We start from the raw sequence: 12,462 nt of genomic DNA on the forward strand, positions 1-12,462 counted from the left end.
ACATGTGGCACAAACGACAACGGATTAAATACTTGTTAGAAAAATATAGTTATAATTATTTTTTAAATATATTAAAATAATACTTTTTATAATACTTTTTATGTTAAAATATGTCAAGATGATTTAAAATATATAAAAAAAATTATTTTTTTTTAAATTTTTATGTTAAAGTATATCAAGATGATTTAAAATATATAAAAAAAATTATTTTTTTTTAAATACACAAGTACAAATGAAGAAATTATGTACCTTCAATTACAATCGTACACAAGTACAATCATATTTTCAAACATTTACTAGAAGAAATTATGTACCTTCAATTACAATCGTGGCTCTGCTTTCCAATACAAAGAAGGATTCATAGCCCTTCATTTTCTTTTTTCTTTTTTAATTAATATGGCATGAGTTTTCTGCTCTTAAACAATATTGACGGTCTCCCACTCCTATTCTTGTCCTTTCCTCTCGGAGCCACTATGAAAGACTGCAGAATTTGATTGGATTGAAAGCAATATAGTCTCTGTCTGTAGGGTAAAAATTCATCATGGTTCATTTATAATCCAGTCCAACTGCATTGAATTGATGAAATACGATGAATATCTGATAAATCCGATGAAATATCTTCGCAAATCGAAGAAATTTCCTCCAAGAAATAGGGGATGCATGCACGACTCCATTTATAAAATCAAGAGGCCTGCTATACAAAACAGATTGAATCTTTTTATAATGACATGATGTATCTTCCCCATAGCACAAGCATATTAAACTAATATACAGCTTGTGCAATGCCCTTCTAAGCACATGGACAACTTGTTGATTGTCTTTAGATTCACTCGATAGATCTGATCATTTTAATATTACAACCTGTGCACAACCCTTGCACTAAATCGCACCTACAGCTAGCAACAACCAAGTTGCTCAACATCACAGAAGCTCTTTTCCACAACAGTGACTTCATGGGAAGTTTGCTGTTACATGTCCGAAAATCCCAGCTGTTGTCTGGTCAATCATAGGGCTACATGTTCATGTCCCTTTTTTTCTCATAGTACTTGCTAAAAAGGGAAATAGACATCGGATGGTCTATTTTTGGAAATAAAATAGAGGATCTTGCTTTGATAAAGACTTCCAAAATGAAACAAGAGACACTAACATTGGTACTGGTGAATTTTGCGGGGATTATGCAGAGAGCTGATGAGTCTTTGTTGCCAGGAGTGTATAAAGAAGTTGGTGCAGCTCTACATACAGACCCAACTGGGCTGGGTTCACTCACTTTGTTTAGATCAGTAGTTCAGTCTTCTTGCTACCCATTAGCAGCTTACCTTGCTGTGCATCATAATCGTGCCCATGTCATTGCTCTTGGTGCTTTTCTTTGGGCTGCTGCCACCTTCCTTGTTGCCATATCCTCTACATTTTTACAGGTTCCTCTTGATCTCTCTCTATCTCTTTATGTGGAGATTTTTATTTGGCTCAATTATCTTTCTTTTTTGAGTGACATTTCATAGTTGTTCTGGATATCTTAGTTGCGATTCTAAGAAACCCATTTTGGTGTGCTTTTATGGTTACATGATAAGATCTAGCTCCAGCAAAAGGGTTGGTCTGTAAAATGGAGTTTAAGAGAAAATGCCTTCTTAGGTGAAATCTTACGTGCTTGTTTGGGAAAACGATGTAGCATTTAGATTCGGAGACTCTTTCTTGTTGCATCACTTGCTAGCATCTCGTGATATGTTTTTAGGACATTGAATTTGTACAATTATTCCAAGAAAGGAATGCCACTGTACGATATTTTCACTCTACGTAAAGGCTTTTATCAACAGAGGATCACAACCTATCAACACTTCCTAGAATGTTGGAATGTGGACAAATCATTTGATGGGTCAAACATAATCCCAAATGGTTAATTTGGTGACTCTATTAGATTGCAATAGATTCATGTTTGATAGCAGTACATGGAAATCTGAAGTGCTATGAACTCTTTTGTCGAGCCACGCTGTTATTAGAAGGAATGGATAATTAATATAAGTTCAAAATGATGGTGATTATTGGAGAATTTAATGAGAAAGAGCTGAATTTGTTGCCAACTCTTTAAGGAGATTGGTGCTTTTTATTCTGTGCAAATAACAGTGATAGGTAATTCATGTATTTCTTTGCACGTCTAGTGCTTAATTTTGCATCTGATCAATTAATTAGGTGGCAATTTCAAGAGGTCTAAATGGGATCGGACTTGCCATAGTCATACCTGCCATTCAGTCTCTTGTTGCCGATTCGACCGATGAAAGCAATCGCGGTATGGCATTTGGATGGCTCCAGCTAACAGGAAACCTTGGCTCCATCATTGGAAATCTCTGTTCGGTACTACTAGCCACAACATCGTTCATGGGGATAGCTGGTTGGAGAGTTTCTTTCCATTTGGTTGGAATAATAAGTGTAATAGTTGGTGTTTTGGTCTATCTCTTTGCCAAGGATCCACACTTCTCCGATGCTGATGGTAGAGCTAAAGATAAAACTCCTCAGACTTTTATTTCAGAGTTCAAGGACCTGATCAAAGATGCGAAGTCAGTTGTAAAAATACCAACCTTCCAAATACTTGTTGCTCAAGGTGTCTCTGGAACATTTCCTTGGTCAGGTTTATCTTTCGCTCCGATGTGGTTAGAGCTTATTGGATTCTCTCATAAACAAACAGCATCCCTCCTGAACATTTTTGTAATCGGTGGTTCATTCGGTAGCCTGTTTGGAGGAAGAATGGGGGATATCCTTGCTAAACGGTTGCCTAATTCTGGGAGAATAATGCTATCACAGATAAGTGCTGGTTCAAGCATTCCTTTAGCAGGGATTTTGCTTCTGGTGTTGCCATATGATCCATCAACAGCATTCATGCATGGTCTGGTCTTTTTCACCATGGGACTCTGCACATCCTGGAATGCTCCAGCTACAAACAAGTATGTATTCCTATTTCACTTAAAGAATGTTTCTTTTTCTTTTTTTGGCTTGCTTGCCATAGGATTTGAAGGGTTGTAAAATGAGGAGAATCATAAGCATAGAAGAAACCGTGGCTTCTCATTGATCCATCAAAGTAGTACACATGACATGCACACGAGGGAGTTGTCATCAACTGTTGGTTGCTGTTGAAAAAGGACACCCCTTACTATAAAAGATGACCAGTCACAAACCATAACACATTGATCTTCGTAGTGGACTAGGTTGCTTGCCCCAGAGCAGCTTTAGACAAAGGATTTCCCAATTTCTTGCAAAATGATATTTAACTTAAATCTTCCTTCACCTTCATTAGATTAAGATTGTAAATTTTTTTCTTAAAACTTGTAGAAAACTTTGATAGCTTGAAAAGGACCCTCGTGTAAACATTAATCTCAAAGGTTGCAATTTGCAAACGTCAGGGATTATGCTGGCCTTATATCGCGATTATGCTAAATTCATTGGTACGTCTCACAAATTATTCCTGCTGCAAGCACTTGAACAGCAATTACCCTAAGCGTGGCACTTGATAAGTTCTAGTTTTCATGAATGACATTTCCTCGTGAGCATTCCAGTATGTTCTGCTGCTCCAGGTGCCTAGAGCAGCGTAAAACATATGCCGGCTTATGTTTTTTGAAGTGCAATAAAGCATGCTGTGAAGTAGCATTGATTGCCAATCTAGTTCCCTACTAGTTCGATGCATAACGATATTACAAACAGAAACGATGTTTAATGAATCTGAATTGTCTGACATATTTGCACAGTCCAATATTTGCAGAGATAGTGCCAGAGAGATCTCGAACAACAATCTATGCTTTGGATAATTCATTTGAGTCCGTACTGTCTTCTTTTGCTCCCCCAATAGTTGGCATTTTGGCTCAGCGCTTATATGGCTACAAAGTTCCCAAAACATCATCGGATTCTGTCAAAGTTGAAACAGATAGAGAAAATGCTGTATCACTTGCCAAGGCACTCTTCATGTCATTTGTCGTTCCAATGTCAATATGTGTTTTCATCTACTCCTTCCTCTACTGGTCGTATCCAAGAGACCGGGAGCGGGCAAAGATGAATGCGCTGATAGAATCAGAAATGCAACAAGTAGAGGCACAGGATTCTACTTTCGGAGAAGAATACTCTCAGCTACATCTTTCAGAATCAAAAGGGCTTGATGGAAAGGAAACAGCAGAAACTGATGTAGAATATGGAAAAATCGATCGGTTGGATTTCGATGATGATAGCGACGACAAGGCTCTACTTTCAAGTAAACTAGCATCCTCAGATTAGGAGACTGGTATGATTAGTGGTATTTAGTGCCTGTATGAGGATTTATTTGCACTGAGTTTTAGTAAATTATGAATTTTTTTAAAATTGATTTTTTAGATATTTATAGATAGTTTTTATATATTGATATTAAAAATAATTCTTTAAAAAAAAATTAATTTAATGTATTTAAAAAATAACTTCAACCATATTTTCAATTAACTCACTAAACATAAGAAAAATCACACCAATATTTAACACTTTCAACGAGTTCGATTAATAAAAAAGCCATTCAGGTTTCCATGATCAAGGGAAACTCTCTTTTATTGAGCAATACAAGTTTTCAGGCTTGAGTAACTCTGCCAATTCATGGTTCCAAGTTTTCAGGTTTCCATTATCTATCTTTTGAGAGCTTCTCTTCATCCTTTATTTGCAAATCTTTTTCTTTACAAGTTTCTTGGTTCAAGCCTGAAGAGCAATGAGTCACAAAATTATAATGGAGTAATTATTTTTTTAAATATTTTTTATTTGAAAATATATTAAAATAATATTTATTTATTTTTTTAAAATTTTATTTTTTAATATCAAGATATTAAAATAATTTTAAAATATAAAAAAATTAACTTAAAACTAAAAAAACAAGCAGTGTCTAGAACAGTCCTATTATAAATTAATTGGAATGTTGGCTGGAAATGTACCAAATTAAAACCATCTTTATGACAAAGTTGAAATCTTATTTAAATACAAGAATATAGTCTTGAACGTTGACGAAGTCGTCACACGGCCACCAAGTAAACAACCACCGCTTTGAATTTTATTAGACGGCGCATGACATCACCTGTGAGAATTCTATTCGTCCTCTCATCTTATGTGATGATCTCTGATGAAAGTTTTGGGTTTTCAGAATTTCATACGGTTCATGACCAAGAATCACATATGCTTTTCTTTGTAAATGCTTAATTAAAGTTTAATTTCTGAGAAATATTGAAGATCAGATCAAGAGGGAAATAAATAAATAAGGCATAAAAATACAAATTTAGACTTGACGGAAAAGGATATAGCTAAAGGCAAAATGGTAATAAGGCTCGAGTGGCTATCAGACATTGATTTTCTTGAGGATTCCACGCAGAATCCCGAAATTCTTGTCTTGACCTCTGAATTCTGATTGGTGGATTCTGCTCTCCTCCGATCCTTCTTTTCCTTTAATAAAAAGAACATAACTTGATACTTCAGAGATCAATTTTTCCTTTAATAAGAACATAACTTGATACTTCAGAGATCAAATCCCCCCTATCAAATTATCTATCCACAAAGTCAACTCTTCTTTCTCTCTAAACAGAGGATCCTCTGTTTTCTTCGGTTCCAAAATACAGAGGACTCTGATTTCAGAGAAACTTCAACGATGAAACAAGAGACTCTGACATTAGTGCTAGTGAATCTAGCAGGGATTATGGAGAGAGCTGATGAGTCATTGTTACCAGGAGTGTACAAAGAAGTTGGTGCAGCTTTACATACTGACCCCACTGGTTTGGGTTCATTAACTTTGTTTCGATCCATTGTTCAGTCTTCTTGTTATCCACTAGCTGCTTACCTTGCTGTGCATCATAATCGTGCCCATGTTATTGCTCTTGGTGCTTTTCTTTGGGCAGCCGCCACTTTTCTCGTTGCCATTTCTTCTACTTTCTTAGAGGTTTGAGACTATGAGTCCCTCTATTTGTGTTGTTTCTCTCTTTTTTCAAGATTTGTAAGTTGTTGTAGTTTTGAAGCTTTAGTCTTTGTTGTAAATTTGAATGCCCCCCTTTTTTTTCTAGTCTTGTCGGTGCGGTCTCTGTTACAGATTCTTCATTTTGGGTTATTTTTAATGATTTGATTAGAGGATCTATTGATAGGTTCTAATGAATTTCTTGGTGAGGCTGGTTTGTTATACTTTGCAGAAGAATAGTTGAATATGTGAATTGCTGGGCTGCCTGGATTAGTCCATTTAATTCCTATATTACTAGGAGTATAGGATTTTTCCATGTAAAATGAGGAAATTGGGTTTGTATTCAATTGATGTCATTCTTCTTTTCCACTAGTTCGAACCTTTGATGAATAAATATGGCTATTGGCCTATCACCACAACACCAGCCATAGATTGCAGGTTCAACACCAGCCATAAATTGCAGGTTCAACTTACACTATGACTGTCCTATCTTAAGGTGAGTAATGACCTGGATTAAGAAATTTCTTGAGCATTGTTGAAATTGGGATTCAATCATGGGTATGGTTCTACGAATAGACCTTCATTATTACGACTAGAATAATGATACTGATATTAGACTAGTAAAAATGCTATTTTTCTGTGAGAAATGTAGTGAAGGAAGCTAATCAGAAGTATTATTACATTTCTTGTTCAAGACCTTCATTATTACGACTAGAATTTTGGTATGAATCATATGATTGGCATCAAGAAGCATTTGTTGGAGAAGTTCTCGATGAAAGAAAAATGAAGTCGTCATAGTTTTCAAGTCTTTATTAGAAATGTTGAAGTGATATGTTGCATACTTTCATTTGTTATGCAGATATAAGAAGACTATGAAGGTAAGCTGAACAATTTTCTGGTTTGAAAAGCGAGTCCTTGTGGTTAAATTGGATACTTTTATCAGGAATCTTTTCAGCAAGTTGTATACTTTGTAACTGAACTTGGAAGAAGCAAGAAAAAACACTATTGAGAATACGAAGCTTGCTATTTTTGGTGGTTTGAGTCTCCTGGATGGATAATCATAAAAGAAGAACTCCTGCTTTTCATGGCATGACCTCTTGCCTAATTTAATGTTCTCGCATTTGGTTATCAGGTAGCGGTTTCAAGAGGTCTAAATGGGATTGGACTGGCCATAGTCACACCTGCCATTCAGTCCCTTGTGGCTGATTCAACTGATGAAAGCAATCGTGGCATGGCATTTGGATGGCTTCAGCTGACAGGAAACCTTGGTTCCATCATCGGAGGGCTCTGTTCAGTTCTAATAGCCTCAAGAACATTTGTGGGAATACCTGGCTGGAGAGTTGCTTTTCATCTGGTTGGAATAATTAGTGTAATTGTTGGTATTATGGTCCGTCTTTTTGCTAACGATCCACGCTTTTCTGATACTAATAGCAAAGCTAGAGACCAATCTCCCAAGTCTTTTATCTCAGAGGTGAAGTACCTGGTGAAAGAAGCAAAGTCAGTTATAAAAATTCCGTCATTCCAAATAATTGTGGCTCAAGGTGTATCTGGATCCTTTCCTTGGTCAGCTTTATCATTTGCTCCTATGTGGTTGGAGCTCATTGGCTTCTCCCATGAAAAAACAGCATTTCTCATGGCTCTTTTTGTAGTTGCTGGGTCACTTGGTGGCCTGTTTGGTGGAAAGATGGGGGATGTCCTAGCTAAACGCTTTCCCAATTCTGGGAGGATATTTCTGTCACAGATAAGCTCTGGTTCAGCCATACCATTGGCAGCAGTTTTGCTTCTTGTATTGCCTGATGATCCATCCACAACATTCATCCATGGTCTGGTCTTTTTCATCATGGGATTTTGCGTATCCTGGAATGGTCCAGCTACAAACAAGTATGCATTTCAACTCATCATCTCCCTTGATTTTCATGTTTGACTACCAACAGCATTTGCTTTTTTCATCCTAGAGAGTTACAATCAACTGATAACATGGTATTGAAATAAGATATCTGCACAAACATGGTTTCAAATAAGTCAAAGTCCACAGTTATAATTGAAGCGGCATAGCGAAACATGGAAAATCAGGGTATCTCAAACTCTAAATTATATTTCTAAATTGTAGAAAAAACCCTCTTTTCATAAATTCTGAATTCAATAATAATAATCTCTTTTGAAAAATTACATATAAACTTTAAATAGTGATTGGAACCAACTTAGTTAAATAAAATTAAATCAAATAGAATTCTTAATCCTAATTAAGTAAAGAATACAAAAATAACTAGGAAAACAAAGAAAAATTAAAAAAGTATCTTCTAGGTTTAATTTGAGGATCTTTTCTATCTCGCCTAGTTACAGCAAGCTCATCCATTATAGAACTGGGTTTGTAAAACATTTTAGCAAAATTTGAGCACAATCTAATAATGGTATTAAAAGTAAGTTTGTTTCCATCAAAAATACTCGTTTGATATGTCCAAACTTCTTTTTGAGCTTTGTCCTGTCTATTTTGGTTCGCGAATATATTTAGCAAACTTTCCATGTCATTCTCATTTACTTGAGGAAGACTCAACCTTGAGTCATCATCTAAATTTGGATATAGCGGCTCATCATCATAATTAGGATGACTGTCAAGAACATTGAAAGTCTTAGGAATATCCATATTTTCTTAGGAAAATATTTATATTTTTTAGCAAATTGACAACATAAACTGTCCTTTTATCTTGTCCATTAGAATACACTTATTATGTTGTAAGTATCATATTTCTTCTTCAATAGGTTGTTATATGGTCCCAACTAGAAATCTCTCTCTGTGTAGAAACATCATCGCCTTATCTCCTTTCTTGAACAATTTAGCATGATGTTGTTTATCAACAACATCCTTGTACTTAGCATTGATTTGTTGTAACTTATGTCTCATCTCAACCCGTATAGTGTATGCATTTGCAATCATCATCTCGACAACAATGCTATAACCACCACCCTTCTAAACTAGTACAGGATCAAGTATATGCTTGGGACACAACATATACATAATTTTGAATGGTGATTTACCTATTGCCCTATGTTTAGAAATGTTGTGTGTGAATTCTGCTCGTGCAAGTGCCACATCCCACTGCTTTGACTTGTCACCATAGATACTACAAATCAAGTTCCCGGGTGTTTAATTCATCAACTCTATTTTTCCATTTATTTGGGATGTGTTGTGATATTAAAATTCAAGGATTAATCATACATTTTCCACAATATCTGTCAAAAGTGGTCATAAAACTTTTTTGTCTCGATCAGAAGGTCTTCGCCACCTTATACAAATGAACTACCTTTTAGAAGATAAGTCGAGCAATACTAAAAGCATTGTTGGTCTTCTTGTAAGGGATAAAATATGTCATGGGAACATTTTAACTACAACAAATACATAATCCATTCCTTTGGGAACGTTTTAACTACAACAAATACATAATCCATTCTCCTTTATGTATAGGGTAATCAAAGTATAAAATTCATAGACAAGCCATCCCATATATTTTTAGGAATAGCTTAAGGCATGTATAAAATAGTATTTTATGCTGCCCTTTGGCAATTTATCAAATATAGCAATTTTACATAAACTTACTAATATCCCATTTCCATTGAGGTTAATAATATATGTTAGCTACAACATCTCTCATGCTAAGTGACTATCTAAGTTTTCTCCATGCAAATCCTGAATCACCTTCTCTTGTAATATAGATAAGAAATGCAAAGTTGTTTTCCTAGTATCATAAATTTGGAAATCATCAATGAGCATGTTTTGACACTTTCCCTCACCTCATTAAAATTCTCATCATGCTCTACAATTATTACAAACAATCAAATCTAGTAATCTCTCATTTTAAGTTAACTAACAAGGTTATCTTTCTACTCAAAGCATTGACAACCCTATTGTGGACTCTAGATTTTGATTGGAACTATTGTAAGTAAATCACGCATCTCACATGCATATCATTACTAATTTAATTATATTTATATGGGAATTTCAATGTCTCATGATCACATAATAGAGCACAAATCCCTTGCTTATCAGGTAATGCTCCCATTTAATGCTCCCATTTCCTTAGAGTCCTAAAAATAGCTTAGAATTACTTATTGCATGTGAACCACTTTAATCTAACATGACTTAAATTTTTACTAAAAAATGTCATGAGTCTCTTCTCTCTTGAAACGATACAATTATAATTCCTCCACCATAAACATCACATTCAACCTCAAACAGTTTGTCAAAATTTAAAAGTGCTAAAATTGAAGTGATGCTTAACTTTACTATAATTGAAACAAAGTATTTTTCTACCTTCTCTTCCTAGTTGAACTTTCATTTCTTCATAGAGAACTTTGTTTTGATAAGTTTTGAATTCATTATCAACAACAACAATAATAATAATAATGTCTTCTTAAAAATTACATACAAACTATTTAAATGATGTTTGGAATCAGCCTAATTAGATAAACCTATACAAAGTAAAATTATGTATCCTAATTATGAAAAGAATCTGAAAATAACAAGAATGATGACGATAATGAAAAAAAAATCTTGTAAGTCTAATTTAAGGGCGTTCTCATTCAGCTAGTTACATCAAGTTAGTTCTCTATAGAATTGGGCTTGGGCTTGTGGAATATTATGACAAAATATGACTAATATCCGAGGATTGAATTAAAAGTTCTGTATGTTTTCATCGAAATACTAGTTTGACACCTCAGAAATTCTTTTTGAATTTTTCCTTATTTTTCTAGTCCATAACGTATCCTCTGACATTTAACTTCAATATGATTTGCATCAATGCTTATGGAGAATAGTTATGATTTTGACTAATATGTTCTAGAGGCCACGAGTGTAGATCGGTAGATACAAAAATCCAGTTTGCAATTAGCATTTGATAATACAATCTCGTGAAGATATTATTTAATTTGCAGAAACCCAATTCCATTATATAACCTTAGCTTTTTTTCATCACCAACTTGGGTAGTCAGGTTTAAACTGCTTAGAATTAACTACTTCTCTGTCATGGTTTCGACAGCCATCTATAAATTACACGCTGCTGATATTATTAATAGAAGAAAAGATGTATTTAATGGAGCTGTCTAGCGCAATCTTCAACTAGTTTTTCCACTTCTTGATTTTATGTTTTTCTGTTGTGCATACAATCATCATTAAAATAAAGAAATGTATATTGTTATATGGCTAAGAACTGCAAAGAATTATGATCTGGATCTTGATGACAAATTTCTCCTTAAGCATTCAAACCCCTAATGTTGCATCCAGTAGCATGTCTTCCGCTGATGCATAAACTGCTTGGTTCATGTGCTGTGAAGTCATGGGGACTGATCGGTTTCCTACTTGCCTTGAAGCATTAGATAATGAAGTTAGAGTATATATTCCCACGTCTAATTTGTATTATATTAGATATGTATAACTGGTGTTATAGTCCAATATTTGCAGAGATAGTCCCACAGAAATCTCGAGCGAGCGTCTATGCTTTGGATCGATCATTTGAATCTGTGCTATCTTCATTTGCTCCCCCTACAGTAGGGATTTTGGCTCAGCATGTTTATGGTTATAAAACTCCCAAAAAATCATTAGACAATGTCAAAGTGATAACAGACCGAGAAAATGCTGCATCGCTTGCAAAGGCACTCTACACAGCAATTGGCATTCCAATGGCATTATGTTGCTTCATCTACTCATTCCTCTATTGCACGTACCCAAGAGACCGGGAGAGGGCAAGGATGACTGCTTTGATAGAATTAGAAATGCAACAATTAGAGACAGATGATTCTCCTTTGAGAGAAGAACACACGCGATTGAATGTTTCGGAAACAAACGGACTGGATGGAGATGAAAGAACCGAAATAGACATCAAGAATGGAAGCAATGAGAGCATTGATTTCAATGATGATGACGAGAAGGCTCTACTTTATCGTCAGCTAACATTCTCAAATTTAGCAGACTGACGAACCTGTTAGGCGAAAGCTGTGTTGCTGTTACATGATATACTCAGCTAATCGATATACACAGAAAAAAGTTACATTAAAAGAACACTCATTTTGTATTCATCCATTGATTTGATGCTAGCTTGTGTTTCATCACCAAATTTGATTCCCCAAGCTCTGCATTTTTCTGGCATGAAAGTTTGGCACGTTTTTCTTGTCCTCAAATGACTTAACTGTTCAGTATCTTTCAGCAACTTGTTTGTGAATAATTGCAACAGCTTAAAGGAGGATCTATCATTCTAATACAAGAAGGGGTGAGAAAAAAATCAAAATATCAAGAATATCAATAAAAATTAAGTTATCATGGTTGAAAATTTTAAAATTCAACTGGTTTGATTTGGTTTTTGTTTGGACATGAAAAAATAAAAAAACAAAAAAAAAACCCACTTCCTTTTCTCTCTTCGAACGGCTGCCCCTTCAAAATCTAATCTTTTTATTTGTGTTTGTACAGTAAGTGCTTGTTTGTTATATCTTGCACTTGTATTTCGCCAGCAAAAGCCCCTTTATCTTTCCTCCCTTCTTCCTCA

General features: G+C 35.0%; 1 protein-coding gene across 1 annotated transcript; it reads left to right on the forward strand.

Annotated features, from left to right (window-relative positions):
• The first annotated feature begins 883 nt into the window (after nt 1-883).
• LOC105124456 (uncharacterized) lies at nt 884-12,093 on the forward strand. The gene is made up of 6 exons (XM_011024480.1): nt 884-1,415; nt 2,185-2,933; nt 3,732-4,228; nt 5,601-5,917; nt 7,062-7,810; nt 11,371-12,093. The coding sequence occupies exons 1-6, from the start codon at nt 1,128-1,130 to the stop codon at nt 11,894-11,896; spliced, it is 3,126 nt and encodes a 1,041-aa protein (XP_011022782.1). The 5' UTR covers nt 884-1,127; the 3' UTR covers nt 11,897-12,093.
• Nucleotides 12,094-12,462: the final 369 nt, after the last annotated feature.

Source organism: Populus euphratica, unplaced genomic scaffold, assembly GCF_000495115.2.
Source record: "Populus euphratica unplaced genomic scaffold, PopEup_1.0 scaffold35.1, whole genome shotgun sequence".
NCBI lineage: Eukaryota > Viridiplantae > Streptophyta > Magnoliopsida > Malpighiales > Salicaceae > Populus > Populus euphratica.